Source organism: Poecilia reticulata, chromosome 19 (assembly GCF_904066995.2).
Source record: "Poecilia reticulata chromosome 19, P_reticulata-male-v2, whole genome shotgun sequence".
Classification (NCBI taxonomy): domain Eukaryota; kingdom Metazoa; phylum Chordata; class Actinopteri; order Cyprinodontiformes; family Poeciliidae; genus Poecilia; species Poecilia reticulata.
In genome coordinates, this window is record NC_088848.1 from 5,035,216 (window position 1) to 5,059,314 (window position 24,099).

At 36.2% G+C, this 24,099-nt stretch overlaps 1 protein-coding gene across 1 annotated transcript in view; it reads right to left on the reverse strand.

The window, feature by feature from the left end:
- The window catches only part of LOC103481331 (protocadherin-15-like), a 222,603-nt gene that overhangs the window by 100,464 nt on the left and 98,040 nt on the right, over positions 1-24,099 (reverse strand). The window contains exons 10-16 of the mRNA XM_081600402.1: positions 22,427-22,535; positions 19,179-19,291; positions 14,776-14,982; positions 11,513-11,647; positions 7,299-7,448; positions 7,115-7,206; positions 5,773-5,874 (exon numbers count right to left, since the gene is read on the reverse strand). Of these exons, the coding sequence (XP_081456528.1) occupies positions 5,773-5,874; positions 7,115-7,206; positions 7,299-7,448; positions 11,513-11,647; positions 14,776-14,982; positions 19,179-19,291; positions 22,427-22,535 (908 nt within the window). The remainder of the gene's footprint in view (positions 1-5,772; positions 5,875-7,114; positions 7,207-7,298; positions 7,449-11,512; positions 11,648-14,775; positions 14,983-19,178; positions 19,292-22,426; positions 22,536-24,099) is intronic.

A 24,099-nucleotide genomic window follows, 5' to 3' on the forward strand; every position in this document is an offset into this window, starting at 1 on the left:
CTTCCTCGATCAAAGATTCACTCCTGCAATATCAATTGGACTAATCTCACCTCTAGCATTCTCTACCCTTCTCTTCATCATCTTCATCATCCTGCAAATCACCTGTCCGCCCTCCAATGTTACATTTTATGTTTCTGCTCCTGCTCACGTCTCTAGCTTTCCTCTCCCTTCCTCATTCCAAGTCTCCAGCGTCCTTGGCCCTCTCGGTTCTCACAGTTTCAAGACTCACAGCTCCAAAACTCTCCTCCCCGTCTGACATTCACCACTCAGCCAACAACCGCAATTCTACTCACCTCTCCCTGGGGTACATCATCCTCTTCATCAATAAATCCTCAGTTCCTCACCATCATTGCATTTTCAACTTTTACATTCTGTTACTTACTTCTCCTTCTCCTCAGAGTGATCCCGTTGCCCAAGTCTCCAGCCTCACCTCAGCTGTCATTCCTTACTCATTGTTATCATAAACCTTTTAAAATCTCTATTCAGTCTCCTGAGTGTTTGTGCATGTGAGTCAGAAATATACCAAAACCCATGACAGTAGTAGTCCACCTTGTTAAACAGAACCTTATTTTGTGGAGTAATTTAATTTGATTTCTTTGTGTGTGTGCATTACTTCGGCTGTTGTCGACTTCAGGTGTGAATTTTCTTTCAATCACCCCCATTAGAAATGATTAAACTGAGAAAAATGTTGACATGATTATTCTGAACTTGTAGGGGAGAGTGACCTTAAAAGATTTTTAATGCATGCTGATAATACTCCCAAACTATATCATGACTTTGCTCTTAAGGGAGGGGTGGGTGAATGAATATACAATTTGGAACTTTAGGGCTTCCAAAACCTTTGTAAAGATGGATTAATGTGTGAGTCATGCAAGTAATGGTCACTGCTGGAACAAGCTAGCAACACCCTTGCATTAAGTTCTATCAGTGTGTATGTGAATGAAGTGAATAAATCAATTTAACTCAATTCTTAATTGTAGAACTAAAACATGCCAATGCATGTATCACTCTAAAAGAGAATTACTTTTATGTTCAGGAAAGCTAACACAGCAAACACAAGACATTGTGTACAATGTCTTGTGTTCTTTTTGCTGGTTTTTAATAATTAAATGAATATCAAGGTAAGATTATGTCACAGACTGTTTTTAGAACTTCTTTAGTTTTACTTTTTTTAAATATATTTTGTTATTGCTTTGTTTTTAGTGTTACAATTTCCCACTCATTTTCAGCAATGCAGGGCAAAACTGCAACATGACCTCTTATTGCCAGTCTGGTTTTTTAATCTAACAACTTTATCTATTCTGCATGCTTTTTTTTTTTTTTTCCATTTATGATTAAAGTATGAAAGCCCTTCAGAATAATTTACTGTTAGCGATGTGTGAGACCAGACACAAAAATCTCTTCTACTTCTGGGAAAGTGAGACTCAGACCTAAAGAAATGCAGTGACTCTTGTCTTGACGATGCCTAACAAGAAGAGGACATGGCTCATTTTGGATCTTGACCCATAGTTTCAATAACATTGCCAGGGGAGAGAGATATTGATTTGTCATGCTGGTTATGTTTTCTGCTGAGATAAATAGTGGGTCTGGGGAAATCTGGTGACAATCTCTGAGCCAATCCCTGGAACCACCTCAATCTGCAGTGCTTCACATTTTATTGATTTGATAGCTATATTTGTCATACCAAGTCCAGAAGAAGAGAGGCATGTGTTTATCTTCTGCAAATATTATGGGATAATTATTTTTATGTTATATTAGACATTCAGAGGCAAAATGCGGAGATTTTAAAAGATTATTAACAGATGTTAAAAATTTATTTAAATCCCTTAACACTCCAGACATGAGTTTGGCTAACCTAGTGGATTTTATGTGGTGAATCAGGTGGATTCAGTGTTGTTGAATTCAGAAACACTACCACGGTTATAAAAACATAATAATCAACTGACTCCTTAGTACACAGGTTTTAGAGCAGAGGAGCTCATTTAATCCCATAATTTGAAAGTTTTACAGTTTAAAGACTTGACAATGTTGCATTTTCTTTACCATAACTGAGATTCCATCAGGGAATATGCCAACATTCACTTTCATCTGTGTATTGTTATTTCCCATGGGCAATGATTAGGACGCAGCTTTGTGGGTTTTACCTTCTCTTAAATGCTTAAATAGCTTTATATCCATACAGATGATTGCAAAAGGGAAACTGATTTATTCTTGTTTTCGGAAGACACTGCTTATTAGCTGTCTGAGATGCTCCACTGGTACTGAATTTGTTTGTTTTTTAGGCTTAATATTATCATAAATAACATTTCAATAATGCTTCAAGGTCACTTCCCAAAAGGCAAGGAGGTGTACAAACTCTCTGGGTCCTTATGAAAACAAGTCTTTAAAAGATAAAAAGACATAAAATGTGTAAATCAAGCATGACTTTAATTTCCTAGTTACCCAAATTCATTCTTATTAATTTTATCACCTCCTCACCCCTTAACCATATAAATACACATGTATTTATTTAATACTTTTTGACAAAATATCTAAATATTAATGTTGTTGGATTATCACATTATTTTTGACAAAACACTAAAAACATAAAATTCAGAAACTTGGAAATAATTGCTATGGGGATACAAAACAATTAATTGATTTTAAACAATGGTTGAAAACACAGTCACCCTGCTTTCAATCTTCACATGTGTGTCTATGTATCAAACTATCAATAACTAAATATTCTCACCAAAATTATAACCACAATAATAAATATAGTATTACAGGAGAAGTAACCAAATAACTGCCGTTTTCTCAAATTAATAAATTAGCTATTTATTAAACTAATGCAATTTGTTTAACTGCCTTTCACTTTAAAATGATGCGTTAATACTTCAATACTGTGAAGTATTTTTGATTTTAGGACATATTGTGAGAATCTGAAACATGCCTATTCCTACCTGTAGCCATTGCAAAAAAGGTTCTGTACTCCAAAAAGTAGCAATTTTATCAAAACAACAAAGGCCTTCGAATTACACGTAAAGTGATGCATCGAAGTCAGAAAAGAAAGCGTTAAAAATATTCCAACATGGAATGGGGCACATCTTCAGGAAGCCAACAACGCAGCAGCATTTTGACCTCACCCATATGTCCCGAAAGCAATTCAAATGCTCGTACTCCTTGGTGCGAATGCTCAAAATAAAACGATGTGAATCATCATTTAGCACCACAAAATGTGGTGTGACAAAATCACCAGTCAGATTCAAAATAGACACTTCTAATCAGCAATCTGTGGGCTCTTCGATGATGTTTGTGTGTGACACAAAGGTTCAATGAAAAGTTTTCTTAAAACAATTTCGCCAAAGAAAGAAAAAAAAATCTTGATTAATTTTTCCCCTGTGTTTTAACTGATTACTGCTTTTGTTCTGTGTTTTTTTTTTTTTCCCCACTGGAAGGATTCGACTTGTTTGTCACATCTCAAGGACAGTGTGGTAATAATTTACCCTTTTGTTCAGCTATTCCCCAAGAAAAACACTATAATTTAATCCATGCTTCAGGCATCAAAAACCAACACTGCTGACGATTTTATTAACTGATGTATGCTGTGATTTATATGCTTCCAATGACCATAGTTTATCAGATTAAAAGGTATTTCTTGAAAATAAACATGTATTGAACATACTTTTCATTAAGCCCATATTTTGAAAAAAAATCTTCATAATTAAAAGAAATACAGGCTTGGAAGCATCAATCGTTGTGCCATTAATCTCTATAAAGTGTTTTACTATTTCAATTGGCAGAGAGAGAGAGAGAGAGAGAGAGAGAGAGAGAATGCCCAGCATATGCTTAATTGAGAGTCTCTGTTCTGTAATATTTCCTGTGCTGCATAAAACACTCTGGTAATCAAAGTCTCTGCCAAAACAACAGCTGCATCATTTTGTGGTTCTGTGCAGCTTGACTGGATTCTACTGGATGAACCGTTCAATGGTTTGATTTACTCCATTTCTGAAATATTGCTTAGTAATTGCTAAAACTAAGAAAATCACAACTGAACTGTTCTCTGCCAGAGTTTTTGCAATCAGATCAATACAAGCGCCACTTTACAGAGCATTTGAAGCCGACGCTTTTTCCTGGACGATTGGAAAAAGTTTGTGGAAAGTCCTGCATTAGGGGCTTTGTGAAAGCCACTGTTATTTATTGATTTAGCCCTTGAAGAGTGGAATGAAATTTATTTGAATGTATTTTCTGCATTAGTTGACATTTACCCTTTTGGGAAATAAAAAGAAGGGAGCACGCTGCTATTTGAGTCACACCTTCCCAGGCCCCAATTCTTTTTTCAATTCTAAAACTTGTAATATCATTTCACTCTGACTTTCCTTTCCAGAACATTTTATTCTGTAGAAATACGACTTCATCTAAAAGAAATGAATATTGTGTAAAAATGCACTATTCCTTTCCAGTTATCTCAAAAAGTGAAATGGTTAGTTTATAGAGATCCACGATACAGAATAAAATATTTCAAACTTTTATTTTTTTTTTGCAGTTTTAATGATTATGGCTTTCATGTATATAAACCCCAAGAGTTTGTCTCAAAAAATTAGAATACCACATTGGACAAACGGATGGAAAATGTGTACATTTCTATGCACTCAGTACTCAGTTGAGTCTCCACTTATATGAAATAAAGCATGGAGGCATCGAGGTGATCAGCCTGTGGCGCTGAGTAGGTGTAACAGAACCACAGACTGCTTTGAGAGCCGCCTTCAGGTCATCTACCTCGTTGGCTTGTCTCTCTTCTTCCTCTTGACAACAAGCAGAACATTTTTTACAGGGTTCAGATCGAGAGAGTTAGCTGGTCAGGAATACCATGGTCCTTGAACCGTCAGTGTGGGCAGGTGAAAGATTCTGCAGGAATATAAATTTAGCATCTCCATACGGCTCGTCAACAGAGAAGCAGGATGCGCTCTAGAAATTCCTGGTAGGTGGCTGGTTGACTGTGGACTTCAGTGGCTCAACACCAGCGAATGACTGATGTTATCTCTCGTTCAGGACTGGCTTTACATGAGGAATGCAACATTTGTACTCATCTCCAGTATTCGTCTGTGTGTCTGGAATGGATTTCGCTTGGCAATCCTCGGAAGGCTGTAATTCTTGCTGTTGCTGGTGGATTTTTTTCAACCACACTTCTTCCTTCCACTCAATGTTCTGCTAATATGCTTGGATACAAAACTCTGAACAATCAGCTTCTTCAGCAATGACATATTGTTACTTACTCTGTGACTTAGCCAGTCAGCAGACTTACTTATGATTATGTAGTTTACTGAACCAGAGTGAGAATGTTTTCAACAAACCTATGCAGACCTCTGTTTTGAATCAATTAGCTGATCTGGGAGTGACACTAGGAGTTTCCAACAATGACATTATGACATTTCTAATTTTCTGAGACACTGGATTTTGGGTTTTCATTATCCATAAGCCATAATTATCAAAATGACTACAATCAAAAACTTGAGGATTCTAGATAATATGAGTCTCACCATCTGAGATGAATGACAAGAAATACTGCACTTCAAAAACCTAATATTATAAATTACTCCTGTAATTTTCCAGCTAAAAATTGGGATTAAATGTGAAGACAGGCGATGATAAAGAAATAAAAAGGAGCCGTAGGTGGTGTTGAAAAGGGTCAGAAAAATAAATTTGAAAGCTGTAAAGACCTGACCTTTCATGCCATAGTTTCACACAGACATAGGAAAAGAGCAACGGAGCAGAACGAGAGAAACCCCCTACCGTCTGTGAGGCGCAGGCCCATTGTCTACAGCTTCCACAGTCAGAGCGTAGCTTCGGCCAACAGTCAGCTCAGCACCTGGTGCCACTGTAATTACCCCGGTGCTGTGAAAACAATGATTAAATGTACGCGGTTATTAACACGCCACATGCTTTCTCATTACATTATACATGCATTCATTGGCTTCTCCTATAGTTTACCATTTGCCACCTGCTTTCTCATTAGCAGTCCTTTAGCCTGTGGAAATCAGTTATAAGTGGAGTTTTATTAAGTTCACAGTGATAAACTTTTGTTTCTCAATTCATCAGAATGTCATTGAAAAGTTAATCTATTTCAGTGATTTGTTTAACAAAGCAAAGCATGTATTTTTAATTGATTCATTACACAAAGAGGCATATGTTTTGTGTCTTTACACTGTTTACAGAGTTATTGGTCTATTAAAAAGTCTATATATGGTACAAAATATGTACACAGTACTTTCGTAGGTTCTTTAAGCCTTCAGCCTGTGGCTCTTCGGAAATATTAGAGAGGCAGTATTATGCATTTCCCAGGCACATATACTGTACCGTTTTATAGCACAATCAAATAACTGTTTTACCTTCAGTTGTTGTAAAAATGCTGACAATCGCTTTATTGATGCAAAACCTGCAATTTATTCTCATCAAAGCAGTAATAGCTTTGATATATCTTTCTTTTAAGACTCATACTTTGCTTAGATCTAACTGAAGCAATCCTAAATCATGCTGTTACCAGAGTTTTTCACCAATAATCTTTTCCAGCATCCCATCAATTGTTGTTTTTTTCTTTTTGTGATGAAAACTGAAGACAATAGATTCTGAGTTGACTTTTTAAGGATTTCGTTGTTTGGTTTTGCCTATTCTGTAAGCATGGCAACAATGAAAACCCACAGGCACATGAAAAAAATGTCTGTTGTCTAAAACGATTATCGCTGGTGAGTGAACCTGCTGGAAAAATAATGATTAATTCCAAAATGTTTAAAAAAGTCCTTAGGACACTTCACAAAATGTTGGTTAGCACAAATCATTGTTTTACCTCCTTGATATTTTACCTTCTTGAAATTGTTTTAAACTGTATGACTGAATAAAATATGCTTTCTTCATCAAAAAAAACTTGGTTCGGGTTTATTGACATTTAAGTCATGTTTTGCTGTTGATGCTATTTGATGTTGGATTCAAATCAGATAACGTATTCTTTTGTTTTCATGCATAAACTGCTATAATAGAAAGATTGCTACAGAAAAATCACATAAAATGTTAAAACATATGATATAACAGTAAAATGCAGAACATACCAACAGTATTGAATTGTCTCTGATCGGTTTACCTGCTGTTTATTAGAAACTTTCCCTGGTCACCAGCCAAGATGCGGTAACTGATTTGGCCATTTTCACCTGCATCAGAATCAACTGCTGTCATCTACAAAGACAAACAGGATCACAAATACATATAAGGTCCACATAGATCAAACTGTTCACGTTTTAACAGCTGCGTTAATAACTCACACATACCTTTATGACAGTTTCTCCAGGCGGCATATCAGTGAACAGGTTTACGCTATAAGAGACATTGGAAAACGTTGGAGTATTGTCATTGGCATCCAGCACTGTTATGGTCACAATAACAGGAGCACTTTGCTGAACACCATCTGATGCCAACAGCTGTGGAGGCAAAAACACGAGAGAAAAAAAACAACAGATCAATGCAAAAAGTAAAAACAAACACAAGAAACATGTAATATTCAGCATTTGGTTTGTGCTCTGAACGTGTTCTTGAGATTTTATTGTGTGTAGTTTCCTTTGAGAAGTTTTTGTTTTAAACCAGCTTACAAAAACAACATGGACCATGAATTTTCCCTGCATGTTTAGCTGAATATTAGGGACAAGGTCCGCTCATTATAGGTCTGCAAGTGCGTGGTGCAGCCAGACAAGTGAGGAATGAGTTTATCTGGTAAAGTCGCATTGAGCTTCCATTATTTACGCAGCTGTTTGATGTATCTGTTTGTCTCCCTGGGTCATTTTACACATGAAGAGGATGGTCATTCACAGTGTTTTTTTGGACTCTCACACACTGGATGGTTGCCAGAATGGCCCACTTCTGTTTCACAAACTTATGCCTGAAGTGAAAAGCAGGAAAAATATATTTCCTGTTGCTTGGCTACAGTAAAAATGGCTATTTATACTAAAGTGGTGACAGTTGTATTGTGTTCTCTTAGTCATTGATTTATGTAAAGCACACAGTAAAGCCCTGGCAAAATTTTTTTTTTCTCTCTTTGGAAATATCAGAGGCATCTCATGAAAGCTAGGAATGCACAAGTTATATGGTTTTGGGAATACATAACTAATGTTTTTTTTTATTTACATTAGGACAAAAGTAATGTTTTTCCCAAAATCATTCATCTCCTTTTCAGTAAATGAAAAAGCCTGTTAAGGCAATTAAACAATTATAGATACTCCTACATGGGTATATCAAATGCATACTGCAAAGCTACATAAATACAAGTTTTGCATGTTTGCATGTTAACTTTTACCATTTTTTAAATAAAATATTCTCCAGTTCTCAGAGCATTTCAAAATTATAGCCTCACTATAAATAATTACAGATTTTCCATTACCTTGAAGTTGGAACATTCAAGTTGGCTGGACGGCTAGAAAGCATTTATGTTTTTCATTGGTTAAACATTTCTACTCTTTAGGTTTCATTGTAATATTGAATTTTCCAACACAGCCAAATACTTAGTTTTTCTGCAGGATGCCTAACATTGCTGTTGAGTATCTTGACGTTCCAAGTTATTTTTTATGATGCCATTTACCATGATTAAGGTGTCTGTTCCATTGGCAGTAAACCAACCTTACAGCATTAGGTTCCCAAATCCATAATTGACCGTTAGGTTTTTCTCTTGGGGTTGATTGATTGTTTTATTACGGTGGGTGAAGGCTGCATCATTTTAGACTAACAATTCAATTTTGTTTCATCTGACATCAAAAGAGAGAACCAGAAATGATTTTATTTCCCCAGATGAGACCGAGCAGGCGTCATTCTGCCTATACATTCACATACTCCACCTACACATTCTCTGCAGGAAAAGGGAAATTTGTTCTCGTTTATAAAATGACACGATTCTGGTCTCTTAGCCTTGCTCTCCCAATAGTTATGGCCGCTTGCTATTGGCACATGAACAAGGAAGAAGTTGGGGTTTTTTATGTGCAGTGTTGATTGGTCCGATACTTCTAAGGGGAGACATTTACTACACTGACAAATGATGCAGTTGAGGGCTTCCCAGGACTTTCTTGTACTTGAGTTCCTGTGAAATATGAAATGTCTTGTCTACAGCAAAAAAGATTTTGTTCTTGCTGTTGCCACTGTAAGTGAAAAACTTTTTTTCTTGTTCCTGCAGACTATATATGCCTTCACTGAGAGAAGTGACTCTTTTCATGTTTTGCTTCTAGAGAATAGACTTAGGAAAAATAATCTTCACTTAAACTCATATTCTTTGAGTTAAAATATTTCATGATTTAGGCCAGTAAACTAGTTTTTTCTTGAAGAGCAGAAATGGTACACAATTAACTGTAAGTTTATTTATTAAGTTACTAAAATATGCACTATATCTCTTGTACTGTAGTGTGCTAATGCCAACACCACTAAGATTATTTAAAAAGTTGTTTAGATTTGCTTGCTTTTGCTAAACTAGCAGCTGTAAATTGGATTTATTGAGTCATTCAGATATTTTTTGTTTCTCCTTGTGCAACAACACCTGTGTGAAAAACCTGCCTCATTTGAATGAAAGCAATAGATGTTTGTATATTTGTTTGAATACATAATACTGTTTCTTTGAATACATAAATCTCTATCCTCCGTAAACTGTATTTTACGTTTTCTCATCTCGCCAAACAAAACCATTTATCATTTCAATTTACTGAATTCAAACACATTTTTGACAGCTGTAAACCTTAATCTTTTGTCAAAATTGAAGCACTCAAAAATAAACAAGGAACAGTGTGTCAAAAATTGCTTATGTGTAAAATCACCTAGTGGCTTAATGCTTGCAAAGGATTCATGTTGCACATTGTGCTGATGAAGTTAAAATATCTTTATCACAATGTTTAGAACCCCTTTGCGTTGTATTTACTCTCTCCAATCCTAATTGCCATATATATTATTTTCCCTATGTTTTATGAATCTCTATCTGTAAGTATCAACAAAAAAATAATGGTCTTTACTGATACCAATCTTCTTCACAGGCTCATCTGCCAAGAAGCTGATTGACTCCTTTCTGATGGATATGGCTCTCCGTGTCTCATGGCACTCTCTTTCTTCCAGTCAGAGTTTAATTTCTTCTCCAAGGCTTTCATAATGATTACAGTATACCTCTGACTTTCAATCAATACTCCAGACCTTCTGCTTTTCCATCTTTAACTTCCAAATTGCTGAATGCACACTCAAGGGCACATAAAGTTATGTATTTCGTTTCACAGCTTCACACAAAAACACACACCGTCTCTGTTGTCAGAGTGGAATTAGTAGATTGCAGCTAGATGAAGAATCAGTGGATTACTGCACATGATGAGGGCCTCATATTAAGATGTTCTGCTTGGCAAAGGGCAGCGTCTCAGTGCAAGGCCAATAAAATCACATTGAAGTTGAATGCACTTAACAGATCCAATGAATGGAAGAAAACAAAAAACAATAGGAGGGGAGGGCAGTGAGAAACTAATGGAGATAAGTATACACAATAAAAAAGTCTTATGCAGGGTCTGTCTCGTCACAGAGTGATAGAAGAGTTAACTTACGGGCATGCGACCCAGGAAGAAGGTGCTGTTTCAACAAGAAACAAGTATAATCATTGTACTCCATGCTTAAAGGGAGGGAGTGTTGATTATTTGAAATTGAGTTCTGTCGATGGTTTATGGCCCCTCAGTATTGGTCCCACAGCAGATAACTCTTGCAACACTTTCCCTTCTATTAAAGACATATATTTTCTCGACCAGCAATATGGTCATGGTATAGTGCAATGATCTTCCAACATGAAAAATATACTTCAAATGGAAATGGGCTAAATGTATTCTCTCCTTATTGTATGTTGCAGACTACATTGGATATTACTGTAAATGAGTAAAGGCCTCCATAATGAAATCCTGTGGACGGTGACTGCAATTCAAACTCATTCCCCATAGCATTGCTAAAGTCGGTTCAGCTGCTGAAGTTTTTGTTTTTGCTGCTGAATTCATAAGCAAGCGATAAACAGACTAAAACATATTAATGTCGACTTATTTGCCAAGATGGACACAAAAAGCAGAGGAGGGGAATGTTTTCTGGATTATGCTTCATAAAAACAAAGGCACAAAGCAGAGTTAATCCGGCATTTTGTCATTCTTGTTCTACTCATTCTTCCCTTTATGTTAAATGTATTGCTTGTGTTCTGTGCAACCTCCTCCTTCACAACACGTGAATCTTAATGATTTTTTTCCACACCATGCTTTTCTGCAACTCTGTCTTTAATGGTTTGTAAAATGCTTATCCTCTTTGTCTACCCACATTCTTTTTTTCCCCATTGCTCTGCAATTTTGCACAACTCCCTCCTAATTTTGCTTCCAGTTCTAATATTCTTTCAGATAAAACTGCCTTTTCAACGCTGCAAGTTTTCTCTCCCTACTTTCCCCTGATGCAAGTAGTTTTCCTGTTTACAATAACACACACACGCACACATATTGAGCCTGTGTATTACCGTGAATGTATAGGAGTCTTGTGTTTCTCTGTCTACAGGCTGCAACAGCGTGAGATATCTTCTTATCCCAGTAGTTGATATAGAAAAAACATGAGAATAACTGTCCAGAGAAAAGTGCAGCTGTGGATCCCGGGCCTGTGAAAGACAAAAAGAGGTATTTTACACAATGGAGGTGTATCAACAACGAGGAACTCATAGAGGCTTATTTAAACTTGATAGATCCTTGATAGAAGATTAGGAAAACAAGCAAAATTTTGATGTATGAGATTTTGCCACAAGATCTTGTCAAAGTGAGGTCTGTTGATATAAAGTGTCTGGGAGTGTTTCACTGCCTGGAAAAGCAAATGTAAACTAATATAAAGTGTCCTTGAGAAAAGGGTGAGTGTTCAAGGCTAAACACTTTGCTGCATCTATGTCTATAACTCTAATTTTGAAGGAAGAAGTAGTTCTTGAGTTATGTTGGGTTGGTATAATTAGGTAATAAAAACAGCTCAACAGGTTGGTGGACTGCAGTTGGCACTGAGGAAGATGTTTCTTATCTGGCAGGATCTTTGCTACTCTGCAGAAAAACAAACAAGCCTGACAAGGTTTAAATGGTTTTGCTGGTTTACCGTTGCTAAAGTCAGATGCTTCAAATCCTGGGTTTAAATCCCAGTCTGCATGGAGTTTGTGTATTCTCTCTGTACATGCAAGAGTTCTCTCCAGGTACTCTGGTTTCCTCCCACAGTCCAAAAGCATGACTATTGGGTGTATTGGTTCCCCGAAATTGCTCTTGTAGAAGTTAATGTAAGCACAGTAGCTTGCCCTTGTAACAGACTGGTGGCCTGTCCAGAACATAGGAATATAACAAACCCCATATGTATAATAATACTCTACATGGGTTAAACTTTTGAATTTCATGTCAAATGTTTAGTTGTGTTATGTTTTCCAGGTCTCACAGTTTGAAACTCTAATGAATGATTTCTTTAGAACTTTTACATGGGACATGGTGGAGCCTTTTAGCAAATTCATAACAACTATGGGTCTTTAATAAATACCGCCTTAATGTAAGGTCACTGCCTAATTTTCTAGGAGAACACCCATGATATTTGTTTAGATTGTTTAGATGTTCTGCTGTGTGAAATTGGCAAGCGGGCTTTTCTAAAGCCTTCACAGTATGTGCTTTGATGCACACCGTGGCTTCTTCTAAATCGAATTATGAAACGAAACATGACAGGAAACCTGCGGAGGGAGCAGAGGCAAGTTTGTTGGAAGTCGAGCTTTAAATAACTTAAGGAATCACCTAGGTGTTCCATATCGTGCTAATAAAAGTCTTTCAGAACAAAGGTCAATGCCCTACCTAAGCACAAGAACATCTGCAGGAGGAATAACTAAGAGTTACCCCTCACCCCGAAAAAAAAAGGGAAAATTCTGAATAGAAAAAAATAAAATCTCAATTGATTTCCACACATTAAAACTTTCCTAACAGCGAATTGTAAATGTCTGCAAATGCACGCCACACTCAGTGATGAAGAGGCAATTCTCATGTATGGCCTGCTCTGGCATTTCCAAACAACCATCTCTTGTTTGTGTGTTTATATATGAGTGTGTGTGTTTCTGTGTTAGAGAGAGAGGGTGAGAGCGAGTGAGCGAGAGAGAGAGAGAGAGCTCTTCTCATTCCAGATAAGGCTGGCTCAGCAGGGTAGGGGGCCTGATAATCTTGTCGATGTTGCTGTTGTGGATATTGAGCCATAAATAAGCATGAACACACACATGCATACACACATTTAAACAGTAACACACAGGAACGTACATTAGCATGCAGAAACATAAATAAAAAGTGATAGACAGTGGATAACAGCTATTAGGACTAATCATCATTGTTGGTGCCTGTTGCAGAGGGAAATACCAGGGATGGGAATACTAAAAATAACCAGTTGTTTATCAATTGCCTTAAACTAAAGATCCCACCCTGACACATTATCCTTCCTAAACACCAACCCCTGCTGGGGGGAGACCTTTAGACAGCAATGAACCAAAGCTTGTTTTTGACAAAATGTCTTCACTACATCTTAAACTCAGCTGTCGGGGATGCGTCGGCGATAACAATATTGCGGCACTGTAAAATCTCAATTATTACTGGGAGGTAATTTAAAGAGCCAAACGGTTTTACTGTCAGATTCACAGGCACTTTAGATAGGCCACTTCAAACACTGCAAGCAAAGCACAAAGCTGAGATTCAGTGGGGAGAAGAGCAGGAAAGAGGTGGGCACTTAAATATGTTAGAGTCCTTCTCATGCCTGCATGGAAATGCTTCCAACGTGTTATTATATATGCTTATGTTATTATATACTATTGCCCAAGGGAGCAATTTAGTTTTGAGTCATAAAGGAAGCAAAGAGCCAAAGGGTCTTTTAAAACCAGAACAGCGAAATTCTAATTCTGACTGTAGAGTAAACCTCAAGGACAGAAAATTACACATCTCCTTTATCGTTCAATGACATGAAGAAATGTCTTTACTTGTCCTCATCTGTCTTGTTAAAACTGACTAATGGTTGATTCGTCCATTTAGTATACAGTGTGCTTCTGGAGATCATTTTCTATTGGCCGCCTGACTGAAAGCTGTGCAGTGAGATCTATCAGTAACTTCTCTGCAAGCTAAAAAGAATCCTAATTTAAAATAGTGCGAACATTTTAAGTAGGATAATAAAACTTTTTCATGTTAGTTCAATACAGTCTAAGCCAGAATATGTATGCATTAAATCACCACATGCACAGTGAAACACCATAGACATGGTTTAATGAATATTAAACATTTTAAGTAAACTTTTGGTGTCCTTGTCCGCATTGCTAGTTGAAAATTAAGAGAAAGGAAATAGAGTCAACACACAACTCAGATGATACCTACAGGCATCTGATTGGGTTTCAGCTACAACAAAAGCATAAAAAAAACAAACTGTATAATTAACTCTTCAGAAAAATATATTTTAACATTTGATCACATTAAAAACAGAATCTCCAGTGTGGCATCCATTGAGCCTCCTTTACCGACTCCCCTAAATAAAATGCAATGCAAGCAGTTGTCTTCAGAAGTCACTAATCAACAGAGAGATCCCCTGTGCACACTTTAATCTCAATATAAAAACAGCTGTACGTTGAAGGGCATGATCATAAACTTCAAAACGATAAACTTTTATTGTTATACCAAAAATGTAAGAAAATTCAATAGCTGTGAAGACTGCTCCATAACCATGAATAACGTATTGTTATAATAACATGCTTACCTCCTCCACGTCATTATCCAAAGCTATTATAGTGAGGGGAGCCGATAGAGTGACGTTGGTAGCAATGGTGGTTCCGACTGGCGAAGCCTCACTGACGTATCCATGGTAACCAGACTCCAAAAAATACGGTGCTTGGTTGTTTTCATCCAGAACTTCGATCTGAAGGTTGGCGAACGCTGGCAGGGGGTGACCGTTGTCCTGCTCCGCCTAGAGACAGGGCAGAATGGAGCGGCTTTGTTTTGTTGCAGACTTCCCTGTTACCGACCAATTAGGAAACCCAAATGCAGTGCAACCCATCACGACTGCACAATTTTAATGTCTAAGTGGTAAGAATACATTAACCTGGGATGTTCTTTAATGAGCAATTAATAAGTTGTACAAAATCACAACTTTTTTTAAGTTGAGTAAATACTCGTCTCGTCGTCATTTTAGAAGCAAAACCATGTCCACGCTCCTGTAGATGATCGGTGGTAAGAGAGTATGCAAATTAATTGGTTTGGATTTTTTTCTTTTAAAGCCAATACAAAGAGAGAAGTTTGAACAGAATGTATTAGAGGTAAAACTTACTTTTTCTACTTTGGAGCTGTTAGTCTCATTAAAACGGAACTTTTTCCTCGGTCTGGTCATCCTCAGAACATTCGACCCTATTACTGCAAAAACAAATCTGAAAATGCTGCCTTTCTTGAGTTCTTTGGTCTCCTGATGCAATTTGCATCCCCTAGATAGATTAAAGCCAATCTAAAAAGGCTAACATCAACTCAGCAGGAAAACAGGAGATCATCAAACCTTCTGTCTGAATTGGTGTCTGTTTGAATCCTTTCAGTCAAAGCTGAAATATTTATAAGATGTGTACTCTGGGTACTCTCTGTGATATTAGAAAGCATTTCAAACTTGAAATGTTTTCTCTTATGTTCAGATGGAAATTATATTTTCAGGGCCAATGTTTTTTTTTTCCTATCGATCTGATGTGTTGGTGAAGGAAGTTGCAGTGCTTTTAATATGGTACAGCAATTATGACTGAAGCAAAAATGCAAAGCAAGGTAATGTTAAGGAGTCATAAATTTGTGTGACAGACTGGATATAAATATTGTTCACACACTGGTTCAAATTAATGGCTTTTTGATGTAAACGGTGCATTATTTCACAACTTGTTGCTGCTCTAAGTGGCATATTATCTATACAACACAAATGAAAACAAACTAAAATGATAATGTAACACAACGACACCTTATAAAGTAAAAAAAAAAAAATGTTTTAACTGTGACATTTTCATAAAAATGTATGTTGCTGTAAATTTGAAAAACAAATGTGCAGGAACTGGTCAAGGTGACACCCAAAGACCTATCTCCATCTCCTTAAAGTACAAAACACACATACGTGAAATGATGTTGGCGGGAACATTAGGAAACTGGGATTTCAGTCAAAGTGATGAAATATCACTGGCAGAAAACTATGAGACTTTTGCTAGAACCCTGAAGACAAAGAGGAACTTATTCATCAAGTTTGACATTGCGCAACTTATGTATCACAAAAATTGGCATTTTAGCAGAGATGTGAAAACAACATAATATACTCTGATCTCACCCCAAGCAGAAAACTGCTTTTATTTATGTTTACAGTTATTCAGTGTGATTTTCAATCCTGCGAATACCACAAATTGTTCATAGTTACACTAGAACACAAGGTTATATCCTTTGTAATGACAATAGTTTCATAATTCAATCAATCATAATTACTTTGATGATTCTTAATGTAAAATATGCCCATGACTAAACAAAGCTGGAGGTTTTACGTCATGCTGTCAGCTAGCAGAACGCTTTTCTTAGACTCCCCTTCTGTGTCGGAGTAAAAGTTTCTATAATCCTTTCTGCCAGAATAAAGATACAATCAACCTCAGAGCTTAGCTACCTATTTAATGCAGTTTGCTACTTTCAAGACTTTCTTTTTATTATTCAACTAGTTTAGCCCATTTTATTCATAGCTAGGAATAGATGGAGTGATTTAGAACAAATTGGTGAGCATCGTTTGCTGTTTAACAGGGTCAAAGGTTTCAGCCTTCACATAATTCCCATCCTGACTTTATTCAGCAGGAGCACTTTCACTCCATCCTGGGCTCAATGTCAAAACAGATAACTGTTATTTGTTTAAAGATATTTATGATTTTTGCTCTACAGCTCAAATAATTGGCACAGCCAGACTTCTTTCTGGTGCTTGAACTTCTGCACAGAGTCTCGTGGCTTTGCAAAGCTCCTCTAGAACCTCAGGAAGACATAACAAATATATATTTTTACAAATATTATATGTAGTGTTTGGATTAAAGACACTATTGAGTTGCCTTTAGCAGATATCATATTTATAGCCCCCTTTTTTGTTTGCATTCTGCAATTTAGCAAATTTGATCCATTTATGAATTAAGCTGTTAATCCTTTCCAAGTGTATCCTTTTGCCCTCGGTACCAACTATAGTAAATGCAACAACCATTTCAAGGTTTTTGTTTTTTGGGAGTCATATTTATAGAGTGATGTATGTGGAATCTAGGAGGCAAAAACACACGTTTTCTATGCGAAATTGGAATTCTAATGCAAATCCCAGCAGGGCTGTCATTTCCCTTTTTATTTTAAGGCTGCCATTAAACAAGACAAGTTTTGCTAAAGGGACGGTATTATGTATTTTCCAAGCACATAGTGCCACAATAAAGTAATTTTGTTACCTTTAGTTGTAATAAAAATTTACAACTATATATCAAAAATATCCCTGTGATGGATTGGTGAACTATCACCTAGTTGTGAAAATGATACACTCCTCAGTCAACTACTTACACGTCTAAGAACAATACTCTTTAGAATGGAAGCCGTGAATGAAGGAAGAACATCAGTTTCAAAATCAGTGACACAGAAATGTTAAAAGCCGTTTTAAAAACCCGAAACAGATTGAGACGTGTTTGGAAAATATTAAGACTGTAACTATTTTTGCGCTCTGTCATATAACATGGTGGAAGACGAAATTTTGAGGTTAAGGATCAATTTTCTTTCAGCAAAACATGCGGAGACTGCAGTTCATGTGGATCTGTTTTCCAGACAGAACAGACTCAGTTCTCATTTTTTTTGTGTTAAAATGTAAAAAAAACCCTGCTTTTTTACTAATGAATACTCTTAATTAGAAAAGTTAACATTGTGCCTGATCCGAATATTACAAAATTTTAATTAACTACTAACGGGTTACTGACAGGTCAAGGCAGTACACAATTTGGAGCATCTCTGTTACAGGAAGACGAGATATATAAGGTTTCTTATCAAATTATTAGTATTCCAGATTACTTTGATCTACTTCATGAATTCTAAGATTTACAAGCGTAACTCTGAGCATTACGAAACATTGTGTAATTTAATTTATGAACACTGAAAAACAATTCAGTCATCCATAAAGTGAACAGGATGAATTTGACCAACTTGTTGAGTTTCAAAGTCAAACTCTTACATTTACACTGCACGGACACTTTGTACTCTTTCATAACACCACAAAGACAAGAAATACATTAATTAAGATTTTTTTTAAAACTTTAAAGAAGCACTAATTCACAAATAATACATAGGAACCCATGTAACACATGATCTTCCAGCCTGTAAAGAACTAAACTGATTGAGGAATTAGTTATGAGGACGTTTTGTTTTCTTCATCACATCTTGTGCTCTGTGTTCACTGATAACTTCAACTAATAAAGGAAGTCATTTATTATTGTACAATTAATGCTTACAGAGAAAAACTCTGTACCTTCATCCCGAGTTTAGTAAGACATACTGAGAGTGCAGAAGTCAGTTAAGAAATACAAAATGTAATACAATAAAAATCAAGGAATTTTAAATGCCCTCTGCTTAGCGTATATTGATATATTTTTTTTTTATTTCCTCAGCTTGAAATCATTTAGCAAGACTATAAAGAGGGTAAAAAGTAGGGATGTTTGAATTAATTCTTTTTCTGTTCCTTGCGGATATTAGTTGGGGTGTTATCCATCCCAACAGACTTCGTTTGAAATCTCATCTTTTATTCCAACAGAAGAATATTACTGAATACAAACTTTATTTGAAGCTTTAACCGATGAGAAGTCCATCAATATTTTGTGGTGTATTTTCATCACAGGCTCAACAAACAAAGAAAAGATAATCAAACTTGTCAAATCGGAATAAATTTGATGATAAACATTCTCCAAATTAAAACGTTCATGCTAGTCTACTTTTTGTCGGACAAATAATCTTATGAGAAAATTATAAGCTGAGTAAGAGTTGAGCATATTGTGGGACTGAAAGGTATCAGAATATGAATGCTAAGACCTAGGACGTTTGGTGTTTTTGGAAAGAAAAAGCAAACTTTAAAAAGGCAATCTGTGCCCTTGTTGTTTCTCTTACCTTGATAACCAGATCAAATCTGCGGTAGAGCTCCCTGTCGATGGGTTTCAGCAGCATGAGTTCTGCTGTGGTTCTGTTTAAGATGAAATATTCTGCATAGGATGCTGGTTTGCCTGGGAAAAAAAAAAAAGAGCAAACAAAAATCAGAACGTAGGAAAACATCAGTGAGTGAGAAAGAGAGAGGTGGAGAAAATATATGTATGTTTGGAGTGTCATGGGGGAAAGTGAAGAATGGAGTGAGGGAGGGAGGGCATGACTAATCCTCCCCGTTCTCTCATCTCGGCCTTCGATGGGAGGGGATGAGCCTGCACAGCTCACATTCATATATGACGCTTTGAATGCGGCATTGTTCTGTGGGGAAATCAAGTTCTCATAAGAAGAGAACCAACACAGCCACATGTGCAAAATTATATGCCTCTTGTGCATCTCTATGAATGTGTGTTACTTCTTTTTTTAGCACACATTGATTATTTGGGCGGAGGGGGTTCTCAGATGCACACTGTTTTCCTTGCCTTAGTTACTGCTTTAGTAAAAGAAATCTAATCCTGACCATTTCAGGTGAAGTCAATGATTTATCGATTGAGGCTTTTGGCAAAAGTAATGATTGCAGTAGTTCAAAATATTAAAATTATGTTGGCTTGGAGCCTAAGTAGAAAATGTACTAAGTACATTTTCTACAGTAAGTGTTTTAATTCTTGTATTATTTTTGTCTTAAATCATTTAATTATATATTTACAACAAATGTCCTGAGAAGATTCCATTGCAAGGTTTTCCAGAGCAGATAAAGCAGATTATCTAACAAAACTCATCAGCCTCCAAGTGTTTGTTTTCAAATTAAGCAGCAGATAAATTGTAATAAAGCAGATCTCAAAAGTGTAAACAGCCTGTTAAATAAACCAGCCTTGTGTGATCTAAAAAAAAAAATAGGCCATGAGAAATAATTGCAAAACCTTTTTCCACTTTTAAAGTGACATTTTCACAATACGGTTTAAAAAAAGAAAAGAAAACTAGGCTAATTTGTGAGGAGATAAATGTAGCACATTTAGAGTTGCAAAAAATTGCACATTGTTAAACCAATACTTTGTCAAAACACCCCATAATTTAACTTAGGCATCCAGTTTTTTTTATTGTAGAAGGTCAACAGTATGACACATTTTAACTTAGCAGTATTTCCCTGCTATGCCTTATCATATTTCTCCAAATCTGTCAAATTTGAGATCTCTTCAAGTGACCCCCACGGATTATTTGTTGAATTAATTCTGAATGTTGCAGATATTGACGTCTGGGCTGTTACCTTCTTATGTGGGATCAGGATTAAGGTGAAAAATAAAACCTCTGGAGACGATTGAGTGAAAAAGCATTTTTCACAAAATGAAGAACATTATTCAAAACTTTGAGAATCCTCTTCAAACAACTGTTGTATAACAACAAAGCCCATTCAGTCAGAAGCTTCTTCACATCTACAGTAACACTGACCGCTACAGAAGATAAAACTTGGATAACATGGGATACACTTAATTTCCCTTTAGGATTAAGAAAGTATTTTGAATTGAACTGAACCTCTTCTTTAGAAAGTCAGTTTTCTTTTGTTTTTACATTCATATTTTAGTAGATTTAGGTTATGAGAATACCTTTAAACTTTCCATTTGTAACGCAGACCTCACTGTTTTCCCTTGAGATTTAAATATGACCTGGCACAGAGGCCCATCTAACCCATGCAGTTTTCAAAATGGGAACGAAAAGACAACTTGCCTTTCAAGCAATGCGGTCGCGTGATGATCTTAAAAGGTCAAGAAATGGCAACTGAAAAAAAAAACTTCTCTTAACATGAAAACATCAGCAGCCAGTGAAAGAATCAAAGATCATCTTGTCACCATGCAGAGAGAGGAGGAGGAGTTTAAGGTAAAAACAACAACAACAAAATCCACAGCTCACTGCTGGGTAGCTGTAGGAGGAAGTGACGTCGTAGGGTCACCATCTCTGTATAACTTTATTTTAAGGTTGTTCACAGCTTTATTATGGAGTTAGGGGAGGTGGGTATTGTGGATGGTGTAGTGCAAAACCTTTTTTATATCTATAATAACTCTACAGTAACAGTGGTCTGGACAGTATTTAGAAACTATGTAAGGTTATCATACTTACATAATTGCACTATGACTGACTCGTTCTCAGTATGATAAAAAAAATATATAGTTTTCTCTTGAATTCAGCAAAGGAAGAAGTGAGACGTGCAGCGGAAATCAATATGTACAGTCAGCACACAAAATGGGTTTAATGGGATGTAAATGTTACCATCAGGCTTATATAGTATCCCAACAGTTAGTTTTTCAGTCCAAACAGCATTTTATCCTCATGCTTGAGTGTGCTGGGATGGAACTAAAGACTTTTAATTGAAATATTAGAGTTTTTGTAATTGACCAGAAAAATAAATGATCTTTTGAATGATAAATTGTCGGCATTGCAAAGTAGAAGCTGATTTATTTTGTCCTTTTTAAAAGTTTGTTAGAAAGTCTGAGATTCTTCATATTACAGTTACATTTATTTTCTAATCCTAACACATTAACCAAAACATTCTCTCTCTAGCCTTAACGTGAACTACTGTTTACCGTCTTAAGAGCCTTGAAATTCATTTCCTTTATAGATACGTGTTGACTGTAACATTTAAATGACTGCACCAAAAACTCTATTTAAATTAATTAAAAAATATATAAATTCCAAAGGAATATTACAGGTTGTTGTTACTCATATCATTCAAGTATCTTTAAAGAGTTGTGGATGATGATGCTGTGGGCAAGAAAGATTTCTGGTGGCCAGTTTGTAAGCACTGCTAATCCACCTCCTTTGCTTTTGCCACACCTCTTTAAATCAAGAAAGCCGGGAAGAAAGACGATGGAGTCAGAGATCTGATTGTTCCCTGTTATTCTCTAGGGAATTTGGACAAAACACAAAGATAAAATAAAAAAAAAAAGATTTCTTTATCAACAAACGTTCTTGTGCAACATTTGTTTTATATAAAATACATTTATATTCTACAATTTAGACTGTGTTCCAATGAATGTAGCTCATCTGTCAAGTTAAAGGTGCATTTTGGAAATAACTTGTTAGCAGGTGTCAAACCTACTTTTCATTAAGCCAACAACTCTATTATGTTTTAAGCCTTGCCTGCTGAAAGTACCGTCAGCAAAAGAGTGAAACTCTATTGTTGTCCCCTCGTGGAACAAATCTGAGCTCACAAAAGTTGAACCTACCAATAAGGATGGAGTACAGGATCCCAGGTCTGTCTGACGGAGGTTGAATGTTTCTGTCCTGGTCCACAGCTTGGATAGGTGGGGTCACATTGAGGGGATTTGTCTTATTCTGGTAATAAAACAAAGCAGAACATCTAATGTTTACTACATCAATAGATCAGCTACTACAAAGAAGGTCATTTGAAATAAAAAAAAAATTAGTCTGCGTATATAGAGCATAACTTATTAAGGTGATACAGGTGCAGGTTCAAGTAACGTAATGCGACATTGAAAATGTAACTTATAAGGAAAGAAGATCGACGATCGACTTTTGCCACTCCTCCAGAGTACTTTGGTTGACATGCATGCCCACAAGATGGGTTGAAATAGCGAAACAACAGTTTGCACACAAATCTTCTAAAAACATTGTGAATGCTTATGCACATAATCTCCTGTTTTGTTCCATTTCATCATAACTTGAGAAACAAATTTCATTCACTGAGCCCTTAGTGCAGGACACATGCTGCTTTCATGGCTAATCTTGTCACAATGGTCCCACCAAATTTGCACAATTTCCACAAATCCTCTCCACAAAGTTTCCCCTATACAAATGTCCTGTACATATACGGGACGTTTCTACATCTCTGCCGTCACTCAACGTCTTACTCTCAGTAATTTATTCAGCTTGGGAGCAGTAGCAAGGGAAAAGGTTTCCACTGCAGAGCTTTGTGCAATGACAATTGAACTATTTTGCACAATTATTGTATCCATGCACTCTGTGCAGGTTAGAATTATACACATGAAAAGAATCAAAATCTTTTTTTACTGATTGCTGCAAACTGATCGTAAAATAGTCATTTTTTTATGAGCTTTGCTGAAAGTATTGAAAAATAATGACTGACATTTTACTTTCACCTCACAATTACCTGCATTGAGGTACCACATATAAAACCAATAAATGTCATGCAAGTTTTTCTTTGTAATGGGACAAAATGAGAAAAAATAATGAAGGGTGTGTAATATTTCTGGAGCTACGGCCATCTAATTTGTTCAAAAGTACCTGGGAAATGTCTGCCCTGCAGCAGCGTACAGAGTTTATAGCTGTTCATTTCTCACAGATAAAAAGGAATCATAACAAAGTTAAAAAAAAAAATCATTGCACACTTTAAAAATCAATATTTGACACTTTTTTTTACCTCTCTGTATGTATGTTTTCTCTATCTGCACACAAACTCCATCTGTGTCTGTTTGTGGTCAGGCTATAATACTGATTTACACTGGTGCAATATGCTGCGGTCTGTAATGGGACGACTTGATAAAAGGAATAATTTTTTTTACTAGGTAAGAGCAACAATCCCTAAAGAGATCAAATATAAAGCAATCCCCACCAAGGCTCTTCAGAAACGAGTGCATATACACGGTTCTGTGAAAAAGTGTTTGTTCCCTTACACATTCCTTCTGTTTTGTCACACTCAAATGTTTCAGATCACAAAACTATTAAAAACTATTAAACAAAAAAATACCAGTAAAAACAAAAGCCATTTTTCTTCTGAAACCTTACCGGCTCTGTGTGAAAAGTACTGACTGTCACCAGTTAAATATTATTTGGAATTAACCGCATTGTTTAGAGAATTTAGATCAATTTAACTGACCATACCATAACCAGATTATTACCTAATCTCTAAAACCTCTCT